The 21,139-nt window shown below is 44.5% G+C and overlaps 1 protein-coding gene across 6 annotated transcripts in view; it reads left to right on the forward strand.

Annotated features, from left to right (window-relative positions):
- TIAM2 (TIAM Rac1 associated GEF 2) overlaps window positions 1-21,139 on the forward strand; it is a 188,922-nt gene that overhangs the window by 133,511 nt on the left and 34,272 nt on the right. For 5 of the 6 annotated variants that reach the window (XM_064169196.1, XM_064169195.1, XM_064169198.1 and 2 more), the window contains one exon: window positions 9,012-9,115. In XM_064169196.1, the coding sequence (XP_064025266.1) occupies window positions 9,012-9,115 (104 nt within the window). Of the gene's footprint in view, window positions 1-9,011; window positions 9,116-11,481; window positions 11,595-21,139 lie in introns of those variants that run through there. The other variant, XM_064169201.1, reaches the window with a different exon arrangement.

Genomic DNA, 21,139 nt, shown 5'->3' on the forward strand with positions numbered 1-21,139 from the left:
CTGTCTGGCATCACTAGACAGCCCTAATGTTTCAGATGCTGTCAGTTGCTCTGATGTGAGATCAGGGTATCTGTCTTTTTACGAACTAGACTAAAACCCATCATAATTGGTAGAAGCTGTGTTTGTTGCCATATCTGAAACATCTATGACACTGCAGATTTAAAACTGCAGCAGAGTGGGTGGGCAATGAGCACCCCATTTCCTTCTCAAGTTCCAGAGAACTATGAACAAGACAAAGATACTTTTTTAGCTGAGTAACCATTGGAGTTAGTAATGAATGTAAGCTGGAGTCAGCAAATGACTGGAGTATAGGACAGCTGCTGGGGCTTCTTGATACAAGCGTTGGTTTGGTCGTAAGCACTCTTTGCCAGGATGTTTACACAACAGAAGTTTACACAAACTTAAAGTACTTTCTGGCACAGGCTTCTGGCTCTCTGTTTGCCTGTGCAGCTCCATTTAGGTATCTGTGTGATAGTTGTGCCAGGCTACATTGATAACAGAGGAACCTAGGTTGGGAAGGAATTTCCAGACTCCGGTGGGTCCAGTCCTCTGCTACTTGAGGCTTTCAACAACCTTGTTAATACATTTATTATATTCCATTTTAAAACAGGATAGACTGTTTGCATCCTTTGCTCCCAGGTAATCCAGAAATTAGTCTGTGTGATAAGTGAAAGCCAGTCTTCTAATTCCCAGTGTAGACATGTTCCTGGCCAGTATCACAACTGATCAATATCTGTTGGCCTTGACCATGGCTAAGTAGCTCTAGCTCATAACTACGTATTATTAGGGTTCAGTTCTGGGCCCCCCAGTTTAGGAGGGACATTGAGATGCTTGAGTGTGTCCAGAGAAGGGCGATGAGGCTGGGGAGAGGCCTTGAGCACAGCCCTACGAGGAGAGGTTGAAGGAGCTGGGATTGGTTAGCCTGGAGAAGAGGAGGCTCAGGGGAGACCTTATTGCTGTCTGCAACTACCTGAGGGGTGGTTGTGGCCAGGAGGAGGTTGCTGTCTTCTCTCAGGTGGCCAGCACCAGAACGAGAGGACACAGCCTCAGGCTGCGCCAGGGGAGATTTAGGCTGGAGGTGAGGAGAAAGTTCTTCACTGAGAGAGTCATTGGGCACTGGAATGGGCTGCCCGGGGAGGTGGTGGAGTCGCCGTCCCTGGAGCTGTTCAAGGCAGGATTGGACGTGGCACTTGGTGCCATGGTCTAGCCTTGAGCTCTGTGGTAAAGGGTTGGACTTGATGATCTGTGAGGTCTCTTCCAACCTTGATGATACTGTGATACTGTGATTAACTCCCTCTCCAAACTTCCATACTTTTCTTCCCTTCATGTTTTCAATTCATGTACTTATAGCTGTTGTTCATACTGGTCAGGTCTGTTTGACACAGTTTGTTTACCCATACTGTATGTATAAAATCTTCCATTTATCTCCACATTTAAATTTTTTTCCTTGAATTAGAATAATAGAATCAACCAGGTTGGAGGTTTCTCCAAGATCATCCAGTCCAACCTAGCACCCAACCCTATCCAACTAGACCATGGCACTAAGTGCCTCATCCAGGCTTTGCTTGAACACCCCCAGGGATGGTGACTCCACCACCTCCCTGGGCAGCCCATTCCAATGCCAATCACTCTCCCTATGAAGAACTTCCTCCTGACATTCAGCCTATACTTCCCCTGGCACAACTTGATTGATTATGAAAACCTTAGGGCACTATGTAGGTGACAGGTCTGCAGTTCCTCCATTGGGTTTCCCTAGTATTCTCATTCCTCCTTTAAACATAGCTATTGCTTGTTGTTCATCAGCTTCAGGACATCATCCTCTTCTTCTCATCGTCAGCTGAATCATTGATTAAAAGCTTTGTTCTTGAGTTTCAGTTTTTTATGCCAGGTTTTAAATACTGAGGACTAAAGAAAGTTTAAGTCTGTGCTGAGTTGCATGAGTGCAGCTTGGTTTGCACTTATTTCAGACATGGCCATTTTCTAGTCATTGGTTGCTATCCTGCAACCCTTCCCTTTTGAGGACAGATTTCAGCCTGAGTCAGCTGCATTGTGTGGGAGTAGCTTCCCCATGAACTTTAGAGTTTGAATCTATTTGCTGTAGTGAGTGTTTGATGTTATGGCAAGTGGATAAGGTGTAGCTGGGGATACCAGGAAAGACTCAGAGCTACTAGCTGTTAATCAAGCATCTTACCTCGGCTGAAACAGAACTAGATTCAGTTTCCTTACCTGAATTTGAGAGAGCAGATTTCATCTCTCCTCTATCATGGTTGAATATCCTGGTGTCAGGCTACTTCTTTTTGCTCTGTGGTGTCTTCTTTTCAGCATTTTGGTAAAAATAATAGTGTAATGTGACATGGTTTCATTCTGATACAGAGCAAACTGGCTTTGCAACCTCAGAAATGGTGGAGAATGAAAACTCTTATCCATACTGATGTAGTCGCTGGATGGTTACTAAGATTAGGACTTACTGTGCCTGTCAGAGAGCTACTTTACTTGCTGAGGCTCAAGTGATGCTTCTTCTACATCTGGGAATGATGCCCTGCAGTGGTCTGAGTTTGTCTTGGGAATGAGAGGCTGAGTTAATTTAATTTTGCTGTGTTGCTCTCTTGTGTAGAGCTTTTTGTTCAATTTATTGTTGGTGGAGTGAAAGGTGGAAACACTCCCTCTTGCTGTAGTTTGGAAGAGGGGGTGGCTACACCACCTACATAGTGCTTGACATTTGATAACACTTGACATGCTTGTGATGATTATTTGGCTTTTTTTTTTGTAACTGGTGAGAAAAATCTAAACCAGAACAAGTTCTAAAGTGGTCTGAAAAAGAGGATTGTGAAAGAAACAGAATCTTCACTTCCTACTGACTTGTCATTCTAAGTTTGCCTATGCAGTGAGTGCTTAAAGTGGTAAGAGCAGCACTAACTCAGAAGTAATTGAGGCTTCTTTGTTAATTAGAAGAAAAAAGAGAAGTGATATTTGCATGTGTTGATAGTATCTTTATGGCACATGAATTGCCGGATGGTCGCTGTTGATGTTTTCCAGTTGATTTCCTTTGGTTTTTTTGGCTGGGATCGTAGCACAAATTATTATTGTCTCTCACATCTGCTAGAGGATGTGTTTCCATTGTGCCTCACCACTCACAAACATGTGAATAACTTCCATATTGACCGTTTGTACATGTATCACTGCAGCAACATGGCAAGAGACACTCACGTAGGCGTGCAGAGCTCTTGAATGTGCTGTATTTGTTTATTTTTCTTACCAACTGTCCCATCTGTGTGCTCTGTGCCTACTTCTGATTGAAGATGAGTAGTGAGGAGCTTGACTTAGGGAGTATGCTTCCAGTTTTTAGTGATTGTATTGTAATTTCTCCTGAATGATTGCGAGTCGAGTTGTATGCCTGCCAGCAAGACACAGCACTGCTGGAGTAATGGCATTCTTCAGTGATGCTGTCAGTAGCTGCAAGTGCTGCACAGGTTCGTAGTATGTGGTGTTTTCTTGCTGGGAGCCAGGAACAGAGTCTGGTATATATTTTATATGATGTAGTTAAGCTTTTCACTTTTTTTAAAGAATCTTAGCATTTACCTTAAGTTGCTACTCTTCTTGTTTGCTACAGGCAGACTGTGTTGGGTTTTAATGGCAAGGTTTTGGTAGCAGTGGTGCCACAGGGGTGCCTTCTGCAAAAAGCTACTAGAAGCTTTCCCTGATAGAGCCAGTGTCAGCTAGATCCAAGATGGACCAACCACTGGCCAAGCCCATGTGATGGTAGTAGGGCCTCTGTGATAATATAGTTAACAGCTGTGCAATTGCAGCTGAGGAGAGGAATGAGAATATGTGAAACAATGCTGTAGACACCAAGGTTAGTGAAAAGGAGGGGAGGAGATGCTTGTTGCCAGAGCAGAGACTCCGCTACAGCTGTAGTGAAGCAGTTTGTCCTCCTGAAGCCCCCAGTGGTTAACAGTGGAGAAGATATCTGCCTGTAGAGGACCCCACCCAAGAATAAGTGGATGCCCAAAACAGGTTGTGACTTATGGGAAGCCTGTAGCGATGCAGGCTTCTGACAGGAGCTGTGCACATGTGAAGAGAGGAGCCTGCCCAGGGAGCAGGTTTGCTGGCAGGACTTATGAGCTCATGGGTGACTTATGCTAGAGCATTCTGTTCCTGAAGGACTGCACCCTGTAGAAGGGATCTTTGCTGGAGCAGTTTGTGAAGAACTGCAGCCCTTGAAGGAGTCATGTTGGAGAAGTGTGTAGAGAACTGTCTTCTGTGGGAGCAGTCCCACTTTGGAGGAAGGTGAGAGTGTGAGGAGTCCTCCCTCTGAGGAGGATTAAGTCAGAAAGACACTGAGTGGTGAGCTGACTACAACCCCTGCTCCCCTGTGCTGCTGGGTGAGGAGAAGGTAGAGAAATCAGGAGTAAAGTTGAGCCCAGGAAGAAAGGAGGGATATGGGGATGGTGTTTTTAAGATTTCTTGTTATCCTGCTCTGATTTGATTGATAATAAATTAAACTAACTTCCCCAAGTGGAGTCTGTTTTGCCTCTGACACTAGTATATGAGTGATCTCCCTCTGTCATCTCAACCCATGGGTCTTTTGCTATATTTATTTCTCTCTCTCCAGCTGAGGAGGGGAGTGATAGAGCAGCTTTGGCAAGTACCTGGCATCCAGCCAGGGTCAGCCTACCGCACTGACTTTGTATTTTAGTGCCTGGTGACACTCCTGTTTGCTAGACCAGAAGATGCTATCTGTTTAAGAGGTTCCTGTCTTTTCTAGTTGAAAGTAATAGACATTTCAGCTCACCATGCATGAGGGTAGGGGGGTGTGTGTGTGTGTGCAAACAGGACAGAGAGATACGCTGGAGTCAAGAAAAATGATGATGTTTCCAGCCAAGTTTTGCTTAACCTGGTATTATCCACTCTTTATTTTCTTCCAAATGGGTTTACCACATGTCAATAGAATAAATCAAACAGAACAAGGGGACACAGTCTCAAGTTGTGCCGGGGGAAGTCTAGGCTGGATGTTAGGAGGAAGTTCTTCATAGGGAGAGTGATTGGCATTGGAATGGGCTGCCCAGGGAGGTGGTGGAGTCACCATCCCTGTAGGTGTTCAAGCAAAGCCTGGATGAGGCACTTAGTGCCATGGTCTAGATGACTGGATAAGGCTGGGTGCTAGGTTGGAGTGGATGATCTTGGAGGTCTCTTCCAACCTGGCTGATTCTATGGTTCTATGATTATGATTCTATACTACTGTAAAGGAGCTGTATAGGCAACTTAGTCATGGTATGCTCACCACTGCTATGCAGGAAAGCCTCTGAGACAGTGTTTCAGAATGGTCCATATGTGCTTTAATTAGTCGGATATGTAACTGTAGTAAGTAACCTTAGCAATAGATGCTTTTTAAAGAAAATACTATTAATTAAACAAATTGTCAGAACATGTTGATGTTGTGTAGATTGTATGGTCCTGCTCTGACATGGGGCTTGGACTCCAGGAGTTCTTTGGGTCTCTTCCAAGCCCTAACATCCTGTGATCCTGTGACCTCACTTTTGGATGATTTTAAAGAATGTGCATCTCTTTGTATAATTTTCTGTGCTCATTCCCAGCAAAGATTCAGAACATCAAGTATTGGAAGGATTTGGTATTCATGTAGCTGTAACACGGGGTAGGGTGTCCCTGCCCATGGCAGGGGGGGTTGGAACTAGGTGATCCTTGTGGTCCCTTCCAACCCTGACTGATTCTGTGATTCATCTTAATTCTGTGTATGGTCTCCAGTTTTGTTGCTAGTTTTGCCTGAAAGGACAGTGCTTACCCAGCCTCTAAGATACTACTTTTGATGTTAACATGAATCCCATTCTTAGCCCTAAATTCAAATTTGAATTTTGCTTTAAAGAGACTACATTTTGTATAGTTTGGCTCGTTACTCCCCTTCCATTTAGTACTATGAGGCAGGTTCAGTATTAAACTTGCTGCTGTGCTTGTGTCCTTGGGCTTTGCCTTTGAACTTCTGAAAGCTAATACTTGATTTGTTGGAGTTTTGTTTTTTAAGCTATGCAGCTGATGGTGATGCTTCTGTGCTCTTTGGGAATAGTTTGATGGTTTGTAGAATATCCAAAGGAAGTCTGCTTGCACAAGGAAAAGCAGACAGGATATGGATGCTAAACTGATCAACAAACCATACATCCATCCTTCCTTCCTTCCCTTCCCCTTGTTAGTTTGGCATACAACGTGCAATAGGATGTCCTTTTTCATCTTGGATCCTTTCTGTGTACCTTTATTTAGTTTTTCTATTTAAACTAACATTTACTGTTGCTTACCCTAACTACCATCAGCAATGCATTTTGCCTATAGCCAATGCTATAAAATTCAGTCAGTCTGTATAAACCCACTGCTGACAGCCCTATAATCCATGGAGGAAACTCAAGGATGAAGGTGAAGGCAGGAAAACATAGATCATCAGGACAAAGTGATGGAATATTCTCTTTTCCTGCTTTGGGTGTTGTTATCCTGATTTCTCCAGGTCATGTTGTCAGCTGATTGTTTTGCCTTATTTGGCTCTTCCTACATTTTTGCTTTCTCTTCATTGTTTGCTTAGGTTAATTTTACATCTTTATTTGTAAAGGGCAAATATGTTTGGTAGTCATTTTGTATAACCAGGGAATGGACTCTTTCCCCCCTCATTAGCTACATGAGATGAGACTCTAGATCCTTTATGCCACTGCAACATCTATCTCAGGGACGTGCTGTTTGGTAGTATAGAGGAGAAGTGTATTAAAACCCAGAAAGCAAGTAAAAAGATGACAACTGGAAAACAGTGGGAAATAATATCCTTAGCATCACTCCCAAGAAAATGTTATTCAAAAGGCAGTTCAAGTTTTATGTGCTGGCCTATCTTTTATAGATGCAGGATTTGACAAGGGTGGAAGTCAGTAGACCTATAAAGAAAGGAGACTCAAAATTACTTTGAAAGTTCAGAGCACAGGAGAGAATTAGGCAGGTTGGGTGAAGGAAGGTGGTTAAAAGCATAACGAAATAGACAGCTTGTTAAGTTCTTAAAGAAGGTGAGTAGCTGTTTGGGTTAGTTGTGTGAAACAGTTCTTTATTCTGAAAAGGTGGCAACAACATGTTGCATGCTGTGTAGGCTTTGAGATATCAGGAGCCACACATGACTCTGGGAGGAAAAGGTTAAAAAGCTTGAGGGGACAAAAAAAAGATGGGGCCTTGGTTCTGCAAAGCTTGGGAAATGACAGAGCAGTCAAGACTTTGGCATCTGGGTGTGAAGTGTGAGCCTCAGTACTAACCTTGGCATAGGAACCTTAATCCCATGTGTAAAAGTGAAGCATCAAAATGGCAGTGTGCTGAGTTACATGCTGCTTTCTCTCTGGCTCTGATGTGGAGGTCTGCCTGCCATGTTTTGTTTTCCTAGGTAGGCTCCCATGGGCTACAAGGTTCCCTTTTGGGCCTAATTTCTTGTTTCCCTGCTTCAGTCTGTATCTGTCAATTCTTGCTGAGAGGAGCCAGTCCTGCTCTGCAGGAACTGGACCGTAGCAACACAAAGGCAGAGAGATACTGCTGTCTTTATTTCCTTATTTCTAGCTCCCATGATTTCACTGAAAGATGAGTGATGCTTGTTTTAATTGCCACCTCAGTTGCTGGAGTCAGTAGTTAATTGAGAATCTTAGTTTTCAGTCAAAAATAAATCTTCAGCATCTGTAGGTGTTGAAAAAGAGTTTGAAAATGTGGTAAGGTAGTGTGAATTATACCCTAGAAGCTTAAAGTCTAGGAAACAAACCAGCAAATTAAACAACCAACCAACCAAAATTAAAACAAACAAAACCCTCAAACCAACACAACAAATCTCAAAGCTCCTCATTTTCTTAATTTGTTGACTGAGGGTGCTAATTATTTGTTTGGTGTCTGTTTCATGATTTTCAGCTACTGAGATAAATAATGTCTGTCTACAACTACCTGAAGGCAGGCTGTAGCCAGGTGGGAGTTGGTCTCTTCTCCCAGGCAACCAGCAACAGAACAAGGGGACACAGTCTCAAGTTGTGCCAGGGGAGGTCTAGGCTGGATGTTAGGAGGAAGCTCTTCAAAGCAAGAGTGGTTGGCATTGGAATGGGCTGCCCAGGGAGGTGGTGGAGTCACCATCCCTGGAGGTGTTCAAGAAAAGCCTGGACGAGGCACTTAGTGCCATGGTCTGGTTGACTGGCTAGGGCTGGGTGCTAGGTTGGACTGGATGATCTTGGAGGTCTCTTCCAACCTGGTTGATTCTATGATTCTAATACTGCAGAACAAACATCACTCCTTCACTTCTAAGAGTTTGAATTAGAATTTCAGTGGAAACATCTCTGCAGATTTTAAGCAGCTAATTGAGGAAATATGAAGAGAAGAAACATCATTTCTATGTGAATGTTCAGCATTGTTGGATTGATCTTGAATTTACACTTCAGCATTATCTGTCAATAAGCAGAGAAGGCCTCCTCTGGTGTTTCCATTGTGCCAGCTACTATGTACATGAACTCCAAACTTAATAACATCAAACTATTAATAACAAGGGATTTATTTGATGAACTGCAACATGTGCTTCAAGGCAAAAGTATCTTTTCTTCTTAAATATTTCAGGGGTTCAGTACTAAGTCATGTTGAACAATACTGTTCCCATCCAAGGAGAACTACTGAGTGCATTTAATTATCCTGACTGGTTGTCTCACCACAGAGTGTGCTGCTTATAGATAGAGCAGGCTTGTTAGCATGAGTGCTAGGTTTATGTTGGTAGTTCTAATACACATTCAGATGGGCTTAGATGTCCAGCTGCTCTTTTGAAAGCAGAGTTTCCTTGCTTTGACTCTTATGTTGTTTTCAGGGGGGGTAGGGAGGATGGCAAACATTGTATTCCTTCTCTTCCCCTGTAGTAGTTCTACTAGACACTGCTGGTGTCTATTTCCAGATGAAAGCAAATTCTTTTCCTGTTCCTGTCCTATAAGGCCCTAATGTATTTATTTGTTTTCTTTTGAATGCAGATTTTAGTAATGTGCCTGATGTCACATCCAGCTTGAAAAGGAGCAGTACTGATGGCACTTTGGACCAAGTGCCACACAGAGAGAAGACTGATCCATCTTTCAGGGTAAGAACATGCTTGGTGTAACAATCCTTACCAAAAAAAGAGTGCTGTAGTGTTAATGCTTTGCATTTCATGGGAAAGAATTTAATGTGTGGCACTAATCACAAAAAAAAAACATATTAGTGGTGCATAGTGTTTTATTATCTTGAGGTCACCCTGACAGGTCGATATCTATGGCACAGCTGCTGCATCTCCAAAAGCAAGTGTGATGGGGGCAAATGGTGAACAGGTGGAGAACTGTCAGGCTCACCTTTCTGTGTTGCTCAAACTCAGTTCTGAACAGAACATTAAAGCTGCTACAGCTTTCTGACTGATGCAGTTTACTTCATGTTTTGTTTTTGCTGATACCTCAGGGGCTTATTGTTAAGATTGTAGTGGCCATGGCAACACTCACTTAACATCAGTAATTCCAGACTGGATTGCAGACTTGGAGAGGTGCAGTGTTAGGGGAACCAGTGATTCTTGTTCTCTTGTTTGGAGAACTTTTATATCTGCAGTTACTGTTTGCCATCAGCTGGCGTAATGGATGGTCACACCTTCTCTGATCCTCTCAGCAAGGATTTTGGAGGCTGAGGCAAGGACCCCCAGAATTAAGGATCATCTTCAAATATGTTAGTGTTCAAAGAGCAATTTGTTGTCTGATTTGCTCTGAGTCAGTGGAAGTGCAACCTAACTCAAGTGCATATTCTTTTGAACCCCTCAACTGCTAAAAGTGCACTGCTGGTGCGTGTGATTTCACTAGGAATTGCCATTCTGACGACAGAAATGCTTGTGTTACTGTTGTTGATGCATAAAAGACATTCAGTCAGAGTGTTTATGGTTCTGGAATATGTGTTACTGTCTTGTACTAGGTTGTATTAAGTACTGGTAGAGACAAGACAGAATGTAAAAAGCTCAGAAGATATATTGAGCCTGTGGCCATACCTGCTGAGAGGAACTGATTAGCTGATTTTACTGTGGGGCTTACTTCATCATCTACTTGGCTCTAACATAGGTGACTTTATGCAGTTTCTCTGGAAAGTGAGAAGCAGCCCAATGGTCGTGGGTCTCCAGCCCACCTCTTGCTGTGCAAGAGATAATTCCTTGTATTCTGTGTAACACATTGCTTGTGCTCCCCAAAGCTCTTTGCAACCAGGCAAGAACACGCTGGAATGTTGTCTCCCTCGGACACATTGTTCCTTTGGAAGGGATAGTGTGCATCTCTGATGTCATGTTTCAGTGCTTCTGCCGTGTTGTAGCGGCAGGGATCTTTGCAGGGGCACAGCAGAAGTGAACTCAAGGCTTAGGATGCCTCTGGCTGGCAGCACCAGCTGCCTGGTACTGGTCCAGGTTTTCCTGGGTGCCTCACCTGCAGCGTCCTGCTGGAGGGGAGGGAGTGCTGGGGCCTTATCTTTGTTTTAGCAGAGAAACAAAGGCAGTCCTAATCTCCTGTGTCAAATGCACCAAATGACAGAAAATTAGGGAGAGTTCAGAAGGATTTAAATGTAGAGGGAACTATTCATGTAGGCTAGTAGCTGCTCTGAATTCTCTCAATTGCCCCCAGTGCTGTGAATTACGTGTTGCAATTAAAGCACAGAAAAGAGAGGAAAACAGACTGGTCTGCTCCCTGCCCCCTCTTTAGCCTCAAATCTGTCATGTCTGGCAATATTAATGACTTGTGCACAATCTGATGAAGTCGCTGCCTGTGCCATATTGCATTTCACTTCTTCAGTTGGCGAGCAGGTCTGCTAGTGTAATTTAAAAAACTCTCTGAAGCTGTCCTAATTTTGTAGGTAGAAGGGGGGGAAATGGCTTGGCAACCGGAGGTAGTCTTACTTCAGCTGCAGCTGTAAAGGAGTCTGTGACAGCTCTACAATTTCTGCAGATGGTTTGTAATTGATTGCTGTCTTTTGGTTGGAGGGTGCCTATTACTGTCAGAGCTTTTTGTCTGACCTTTGTGATTTCTCTAGCAGAATTTTAAACCCCCAAACCTCACAGTAAGTTTAGGTAGTGTATATTGTGGGTGCTTTTGTGACTGGGTGTAGAAGGAATTAAAATTGTTTCTGGTTTTGTGTCTGTGGTTTGGGACTGCTTGCCAGGTGAACAATAGCTATTGCTAATAAAAACTAGTCTGAGGAAACTGTGCCTCAAAAAGCATAGCATCTGGATTTAGGCTTCTATTTCTTCCCCCCTTTGCCTTCTGTTTCCTGCATGTGCTAAGCTGCCCCACGCCTGTGGGAGAACTGTAGCGCAGGCACCTCAGCGTTAGGCAATGTCACAGGAGTATGGGGGAGATGACATCTCTAAGCACAGCCCTGTGGAAAAGACGTTGGTGGCGCTAAGAGGTTCTGAGCACAGCCTGGAACAGTCAGCTTGGGATTATTTCGGAGTAGACACAGCTAGAGATGCTCACTTCCCAGTTGACAGCAATTGTAGATGTAATTACTTGGCTCTGAGGGTGCAGACTCCTTCTGAAGTTTGGTCGATTTTTGTCCTGTAACATGTAAGTAAATGAAATCAGAAGCTGTAAGGGTGTTTTTAGTGGTTGCATGTTTGATTTCTAGGTTTTGTGTTTCTAGTTTCAGGCATTTTTTGTTGCTTCATTTTTCACTGTTGTTTTCTTTGTCTCATACCAAGCTAAGGTTAAGCATTATCTTAAATGAAAGTGTGAGACATTTCACAAGTGCCTTTGTGATCTCAAAGGAGTAAGTCTTTTGTTGCATGCATACTACACTCGCACATGCATGCATTCATTCATTCATTTTTTGTACTCCACGAAGTGAATGAACTTAGGATTTGCCTCTCACCTGAGAACTAAATGAATTAGAAGGGCAATAGAATGTTATTTCATTCCAGAAATGAAAGCTGTTCCTGAAGTTACAAAATACCATTTAGAACATTATGGAAACATCATAGAATAGCATTAAAAACAGGTGGGCACCAAGAATCATCCATTGCAGGTACTCATTAGTTTTGTCAGCTCTGTGCCCAATGGGATGCTGCATTTATACCTTTAAAGCTGTTAACTTTATTTTCTGTTTATCTAGCAAGGGTAGATGTTATACTTGTAGCACTTTGTGCTGCAGTGTGTTTGCAGAGTGTGTTCAAGTACCGTTTGTGTGGCAGTGGCGCGGCGTCTTTAATTGGTGCTTCTGGAGTTCGTGGGCGTACTGTTGACAGAAGAATAGAGGACCTCAGAAAATCTGGGGATTGAGTATGCCTGTCAGGGCAATTAGGTTTAGTTTTGTTTAATCATTTTGAAGAGCTAATTGTCCGTGCTCCTGGTGCTCAGTTAAATCCTGATTGTGGTGACAGTTGCCAAGAATCAAGCTCTCCATACATCGAAGTAACGTGAAGCCAAATAAATGTGAAAATGCAACTTTTCCTTTAGCTAACCCAGATTTCTAACTGCAAACTCTGTTAGCCATGGTTTCTCTAGCCCATGGTTTCTTTAGTAGTCTGTTACTTTGTGTTTTCAATATATAAAAATACCTTTTTTGAAAGATGAATGTAGCTAAGAGATGAATTTTTACCATATAAGTAGCTACTATTTTAAGGTCTCTTGCAAGACTGCTGTGATGACTTTCAGTTGCTTTCCATCTTTTCAGTGTCACCAGAGATAAGCATTTCCAAAATCATATTACATTTTAGCAGACAGAAGGAACTTAATGTGAGTGCATGTGTGAGGGGGGGAAGGTGTATTTTTATTTTTAATGTTTTATAGGTCACAAGAAAAAAAAACTCAGAGCAAATGCTGTGCAAACGTTTCACATAACCTCATTGTACTCTCAGCTGTATCTTAGTGTTCTTAAAAAAAACCAAACCCAACAGTAAAAATAGCTACTGTGATGCTTTGTAATCACAGTAAAAATAACCAATGGATATAGAGTGGTTTTCTGCTGGCATATTCAAAAATTTGCATTGCAGATGCAAAGAAGCTAATGTGATGAGGAGCTTTGACTTTGCATGCTAAAGAATGGCCAAGCGGTTTGATTGTGTAATGCTTTTGATGTGGCACTGTATTGCTTTCAAACTATGAAGTAAATTGATTGTATGTATAGGATAGGTGTGGAGACTTACAGAAATTGCCTTTGCTTTGCTGCTGACTCTTAAAATAGTCAGTTTGCTGTCTGAATGGGTTATTGGTCAAACATCAGCTTGTGTATGTGAGGACAGGCCTATCCTGATCATTCTTAGTGAAAAGTACTAAACACTGCAGAGGGGGAAAACTTTTTTCCTTTGGGAATACCATTTTAAATGCACTGAACATAAACCATGGTGAAATATTCTTGAACACCCTTCTCTAGCATGGACTGCTTTTGATTGGCTCAACTCACTCCCCCGCTGCTCCTGTTTGACAGCCACATTCACTTTCCCTCCATCTGCTGAGGGAGATGAGGAACTCGTGACAAGAAGGCCTGTATGGTACCTTTGGCAAATACAGACTTGCATCTCCTGGACCAAGGATGGAACATTAAAGCCTTTCTGATTTTTATAGTGATGAGGTAAGGGTCAGAATAATGGCCCTACTTGAAATGTCTATGAATGTAGCGGGGGGGGGGAAGAAAGTAGAAAAAAAAGGTAGTTTTGTATGCCAGAAATCTGCTGTTGGATGCTAGAGTCTCCCTTGTAATGCCACAGAATCACAAAGTGTTAGATGTTGGAAGGGAGCCCAACACCCCTGCCAAGGCAGGATCACCTACTGTAGTCTGCACAGGAAGGCATCCAGGAGGGTTTTGAAAATCTCCAGAGAAGAAGACTCCACAACCCCCTTGGGCAGCCCATTCCAGTGCTCTGTCACCCTCACTGTAAAGAAGTTTGTCCTCATGTCAGCAAGTTTGCAGATGACACTAAGCTGGGGGCAGATGTGACTGGGTTGGAGGGCAGAAGGGCTCTGCAGTGGGACCTTGACCACCTGGACAGATGGGCAGAGTCCAAGGGGATGGCTTCAATAGCTCCAAGTGCAGGGTGCTGCACTTTGGCCACAACAACTCCATGCAGAGATACAGGCTGGGGTCGGAGTGGCTGAGAGCAGCCAGACAGAAAGGGATCTGGGGGGTACTGATTGATACCTGCCTGAACATGAGCCAGCAGTGTGCCCAGGTGGCCAAGAGAGCCAGTGGCATCCTGGCCTGCATCAGGAATGGTGTGGCCAGCAGGAGCAGGGAGGTCATTCTGCCCCTGTACTCTGCACTGGTTAGACCACACCTTGAGTGCTGTGTTCAATTCTGGGCCCCCCAGTTTAGGAAGGACATTGAGATGCTTGAGCGTGTCCAGAGAAGGGCAACGAGGCTGGGGAGAGGCCTTGAGCACAGCCCTACGAGGAGAGGCTGAGGGAGCTGGGATTGGTTAGCCTGGAGAAGAGGAGGCTCAGGGGAGACCTTATTGCTGTCTACAACTACCTGAGGGGTGGTTGTGGCCAGGAGGAGGTTGCTCTCTTCTCTCAGGTGGCCAGCACCAGAACAAGAGGACACAGCCTCAGGCTACATCAGGGGAGATTTAGGCTGGAGGTGAGGAGAAAGTTCTTCCCTGAGAGAGTCATTGGACACTGGAATGGGCTGCCCGGGGAGGTGGTGGAGTCGCCGTCCCTGGAGCTGTTCAAGGCAGGATTGGACGTGGCACTTGGTGCCATGGTCTGGCCTTGAGCTCTGTGGTAAAGGGTTGGACTTGATGATCTGTGAGGTCTCTTCCAACCTTGGTGATACTGTGAGACTGTGATACTGTGAGACCTTCTGTGTTCAAGTTTGTACCTTTGCTCCTTGTCTTATTACTGCGCACCACCGAAAAGTTTGGCCCCATCCTTTGCTAGTTTGAAGCTAGCTAGAATGTTTTGGTGAGAAAGATTGGATGACTGGCTGTGAGAGAGAAACAAATGGTGACGTTTACTTCACTTACAGGCTTGCTGAGATGTATAAGAACAGGAGTATAAACACAGATAAGGTATTTGCACTCGGAGCACTGCCTGAGCTCTGGGCATTTCTCTCTCTAACCTCAGCTGCCTTCTCTCTGATTAATCCACTTTGCTTCCTAACCCCCCTGGCCAACCCTCCATTCTTCCTTGGGGCACAAGGCAAGGTCTGGGGTAAGGTGGAGGGGTGGGAGAAGGTGAAGGGGTAGTTTGGAGCCCCTCCTGGGCACTCAAGTTTCTGGGAGGGCTGTTGTGTTTCTGTATTCCCTTTTCCCTTGTCTATTTCTGTCTATAACTGTATATACTGTAACTATCTGCTTGTACATTGTGCCAGCTGTAAATATAAGCTTCATTCAATTTCCAGAGCCAGCTGAGTCTAGTCTGGGTGATTTACAAAGTGTAGGGGGGCAGGGTACACCCAAACCACCACACATCCACTTGACACCCACCCCATAGATATTTACAGACACTGATGAGATCTCTCAGTCTTCTCTTTTTCAAACCATCCTTCCAGTGCTTTGAAGCCTTTGTGTTCTGATTAATTTTTACCTATTCTAGGCAGTCCTCCATTTGCCAGAGAGGAGATTTTGCAAGTGAGGTGAGAAGTAAATGTTTCCATGACCATTATATGTTTGGAAACATAATGAGAAGTCTGTTTTTTTGGTCTCCTTGAGGGACTGAGACCCAGATTGAAATTGGGTCAGAAAGCAAAGCTGCCCTTCCTACTTCTGTGTCAACTAACTACCACAGCAAGCTTCCTAAAGCAGTGATTTCAACAGATGCAACATACATGTGTCATGATATCCACAAGGAAGTACTTGTGTTACCTGCTAGCTGATTTCACACAGCTATTTCTGCTGTATTGTAAGGAGTTTGCTGTGTTTCTGGTGTTACAGCATAGCCATGTACTGAGGAATGGTTTTCAGAAGCTGAAGAATTGAGTGTTTTGTCTCCAAACTGCCTAAAACTGGTTTTGAAACCCCTTCATTAGAAATAGCACAATGCAGTATGGACATTGGAGTACCTGGATGAAGGAACAAAGTGCGCTGTCAGCAAATTTGCTGATGACACAGAACGGGGTGGGGTGAGTGACAGAACAGAAGACTGTGCTGCCATTCAGTAGGACCTGGACAGGCTGGGGAGTTGGGCAGGGAGAAATTTAATGACATACAACAAGGGCAGGTGTAGAGTCTTGCATCTGGGAAAGATCAACTCCATGTACCAGTATAAGTTGGGGACTGACCTGTTGGAAAGCAGTGCAGGGCAGAGGGACATGCAAGGCCTGTTGGACAGAAGGATGACCATAAGCCAGCAATGTGCTCTTGTGGCCAAGAAGGCCAATGGCATCCTGGAATGTATTAGAAGGACGTGGTGTAGGTCAAGAGTGGTGCCCTCTGCTCTGCCCTGGTGAGACCATATCTGTAATACTGTGTCCAGTTCTGGGCCACTCAGTTCAAGAAGGACAGGGAACTGCTTGAAAGAGTCCTGCACAGAGCCACAAAAATGATTAAGGAGATGGAACATCTTGCTTATGGGGAAAGCCTGAGGCAGTTGGGTCTGCACCTTGCAGAAGAGGAGACTAAGGGATGACCTCATTAATATCCATAAATATGTGAAGGGCACATGTCAAGAGGACAGAACAGGCTCTTCTTGGTGATGTCCAATGCATGGGACAAGAAACAGTGGGTGCAAGGTGGAGCATAGGAGCTTCCACATGAGGAAAAAGTTTTTTATTGTGAGAGTGACAGAGCACTGGAACAGACTCCTTCTTTGGGGACATTCAGAACCTGCCTGAATATGTTACTGTGTGACCTACTCTAGGTAATCCTGCTCTGGCAGGAGGGCTTGACTTAGATGATCTTTCAAGGTCTCTTCCAACCTCTAGTATTCTATGATTCTGTGAACTTACACAGCAAGAGTAATCTAAGGGTAAAAATTCCAAGGTACAATATGTATTGAAGTTGTAGATTAAAACTGAAGAATGTGTGTCTCATTGCCAGTCTGTATATTGTCAAGCTGCACTGTTAAAGAAAAGCTTCTGCTTTGATTTTTGAGGAAAGGAAGGCGACACCAGCAACATTTGCCAGTGAGGTGAAACAGTAGAGGTGAACACAGTTTGCAGTGATTACTTATCATAGAATCATAGAATCAGCCAGGTTGGAAGAGACCTCCAAGATCATCCAGTCCAACCTAGCACCCAGCCCTAGCCAGTCAACCAGACCATGGCACCAAGTGCCTCATCCAGGCTTTTCTTGAACACCTCCAGGCACAGCAACTCCACCACCTCCCTGGGCAGCCCATTCCAATGCCAATCACTCTCTCTGCCAACAACTTCCTCCTAACATCCAGCCTAGACCTCCCCTGGCACAACTTGAGACTGTGTCCCCTTGTTCTATTTCTGGTTGCCTGGAAGAAGAGGCCAACCCCCACCTGGCTACAATGTCCCTTCAGGTAGTTGTAGACAGCAATGAGCTCTGCCCTGAGCCTCCTCTTCTGCAGGCTAAACACCCCCAGCTCCCTCAGCCTCTTCTCATAGGGTTTGTGTTCCAGGCCCCTCACCAGCTTTGTCACCCTTCTCTGGACACCTTCCAGCACCTCAACATCTCTCTTGAACTGAGGGGCCCAGAACAGTCTGATCCCAGCAGAAAACTAATAGAATTGTCCAATGTTTAGGGATGATTGGCTTTTAGTGGGCTCATGTCAAGAAATGTTTATTCCTTGTTGCGGAGGGGAAATTAATTGATGCAAGATGATATGCCCCAAAATTAATATTGTTTATCAATGTTGCTATTCAGAGCTCTGCCACCCCCAACCACTAATTGTAATGATATTTTGGTTCTTACACGGTCATGGAAACATTCTATGGATAATATCTACAGCTAATATAAGCAGCAAAATACTTAAACATTAATTGAACTGGAAGAGACTATTCCTGCAGGCAATGCCACTTGCGGTCAATATGCCATTTGCCCAGTAGCTGGGCCCAAGCTCTTTCTGCTCTATGGCAGAAGCCAATGGAGAATCACAAAGAGGCATTTAAGCATTTAGTCACAGATTGTTATTATTATTATTATTATTATTATTATTATTATTACCCTTGTGGGGGCTTAGCCACAGTCCAGACAGTGCCCAGATGCTTTCAAGGGACTCTGTCTTGTTGGATGTTGAGGCTTGAATCTTCCCAGCTCCTGGGGACAGGACACAGACAATCTCTGCCCTTGTCTCCTGGATTCTTCTGGACCATCTGTGTATATGTCCAGGGATTCTAGGCAGGAGCTTCAGGTGTAGAGGCAGATGTGGTGCAGTCTCAGCACGATGTCAGCTGGCCACACAGGCTGATTGTGTGCAGGCATCCAGGGTCTGCTCCTGGTAACTCACAGCAGTGGAGTTTAGCAGGCAGCAATAAGGCAGTGTGCAATAGCAGCAGGGCTGGGCGCAGCAGAGAGAGCAGGCAAAGAGCAGGGAAGCAAAGCAGGGAAGCAAAGCAGGTTGTTCACCTGCATATCTCCTTTTATCAATGTGGGCTGATATTAATTGCCCTTTGGACACAGCACAGCCAATCAGGATGGCAGTTAGCCAAACCAAACCATATTAGGCACAGCCACAGGCTCACTTTTCCCTAATCTGGGAACAGCACAGGCTTGGCACTAGGCAGGCACAAGCTAAGTGTGTGCACCTCACACCACAGGACCCTGGGCAGGCCAGACTCAGTGGCTCCAGGCACTTTGTGTCTGTTTCCCATACTTGCCTCTCTGGTGGAGCAGAAGAACATGCCTAGGCAAGGCAGGACATGTGTAAGCCTATTTTGGTCCTATCAGGCCTACCACAACATTCCTCCCCACCAAAGTCACACAATTTCCTAGTGTGACTTCTCAATGAGAAATTTGGAAGATTTACCAAAATACACCGAGTTCAACAGAAGATCTGCAATGGTTTTGAGCATAAAACATAACCACTGGCCAGTTAAAATCGTGGATTAATGGTATTTGGGATGGTGTGGGAGTGCATGTGTGTATGGATGGTAATGTGCCTGTGCCTGGTAGATTTCAGGGCTGCATTTCTCTCCATTTGGTGTGAGTGACATCCTTTCTTGTTAGTGAGTTAGCGACTCCCTACCCACTAATCATCCCCAAAGAAATACTAACATTGAAATAAAACTCTGAGAAACCCCAAACCGAGTAAGCATGTGGAATTATCTTGTTAAGCAAAGACTGCAAAAACAAAAAATCTTGGGAAGTGAATGTTACTGCTAAGGGAATAGCCACCAATTGTTGACCTACACTGAAAGAAAACCAAGCAGAAGTGACCAGAAACTCAACAAGAGTCCCTCTGGTAAAAGTAAAATAAGAGGAAGAAAAAGCTACTGCTATGCCCACATGGCCCCAAACCTATTTCTTGCGTGGAGGCAATTCCAGTTAAATGGTGTTCACGGTGATAGCTTCTCATTAGCTCTATTCCGCATTGCCCAGGAAGTCCCTGCTTGCACAGCATGTTATTACTTGCAGCAGAGCTGCCTGCCTGAAGGTTTACTCTGTATCCACAGGACATTAAGGATCCTTCCTTTATTTCAATCATAAGAAATTCTTTGTAGCAATTGATGAGATCCAGAAGCCTGGGGACTAGTCTACAATTAGCATCCTTTTTTCTGTTCTCTGTAGGAGGAGGATTAATGATGTAGTACTCTCAAAATCATGTATACTCCTTTGCAATCTGACTGTCATTTTCTTCCAGATTTGAGATACATTTAGGGAGCCTAAGAGCTAACATGGGAAAATAGTGTGTTCCTCAGCAGTGGTTTGGCTTGGTTCACTTGTGCCTGGAGGGGACAGTTTTGCATCAAAACCACAACAGAAGCCTATGGGGAGCTCTGCTAATTATTGTGCTTCCCTTGCAGACAGCTCAGGCTGTGGGAAGTTCAGCCAGAGTTGCTGGTTCCAGCAGTGTGGAGCTGTGTCCAGATCCATGTTGTGATCATGTGCCTTTTGAGGAAGATATCAGTGGTATGAGTGAAATTGTAGCCTGTTAGAAGTCTGTAAGAGTTTTGCTAACTAATACAGCTTTCAGTATTTTATTCCATCCCTCAGAGAAAGCACCAAATCTAACACACTGTGGGTTACAGAAGGCTTGCTATAAACCTACCAGTGAGTGCTTGCTGCTGACCCCAGTTCTGAATTTCACCTTGTTGCCACTGAATTCTATAGTTCTTTAAATGCAGCAGAGTCAGTCCTATAGCAGTTGCCTGTTTTGGCTGGCACAGTGGTGAGTCCTGAAACCATAAAGCACGAAAGGTTGCTATTGCCTAGAGTGAACCTGCAACCAAACATTTGGTCAAGCTGTAGAAAGAGACTTGCATGTGTAGTTACTGGTAGGGTGCATGTGTAGTTACTGGCAGGGTGCATGTGTAGTTACTGGCAGGGTGCATGTGTAGTTACTGGTAGGGTGCATGTGTAGTTACTGGCAGGGTGTATGTGTAGTTACTGGTAGGGTGCATGTGTAGTTACTGGTAGGGTGCATGTGAAGGTACTGGTAGGGTGCATGTGTAGTTACTGGTAGGGTGCATGTGTAGTTACTGGCAGGGTGCATGTGTAGTTACTGGCAGGGTGCATGTGTAGTTACTGGTAGGGTGCATGTGTAGTTACTGGCAGGGTGTATGTGTAGTTACTGGTAGGGTGCATGTGTAGTTACTGGTAGGGTGCATGTGAAGGTACTGGTAGGGTGCATGTGTAGTTACTGGTAGGGTGCATGTGTAGTTACTGGTAGGGTGCATGTGTAGTTACTGGCAGGGTGCATGTGTAGTTACTGGTAGGGTGCATGTGTAGTTACTGGCAGGGTGCATGTGTAGTTACTGGCAGGGTGCATGTGTAGTTACTGGTAGGGTGCATGTGTAGTTACTGGTAGGGTGCATGTGAAGGTACTGGTAGGGTGCATGTGTAGTTACTGGCAGGGTGCATGTGTAGTTACTGGCAGGGTGCATGTGTATTTACTGGTAGGGTGCATGTGAAGGTACTGGTAGGGTGCATGTGAAGGTACTGGTAGGGTGCATGTGAAGGTACTGGTAGGGTGCATGTGTAGTTACTGGCAGGGTGCATGTGTAGTTACTGGTAGGGTGCATGTGAAGGTACTGGTAGGGTGCATGTGAA

The sequence above is a fragment of the Pogoniulus pusillus genome, chromosome 31, assembly GCF_015220805.1.
Source record: "Pogoniulus pusillus isolate bPogPus1 chromosome 31, bPogPus1.pri, whole genome shotgun sequence".
NCBI lineage: Eukaryota > Metazoa > Chordata > Aves > Piciformes > Lybiidae > Pogoniulus > Pogoniulus pusillus.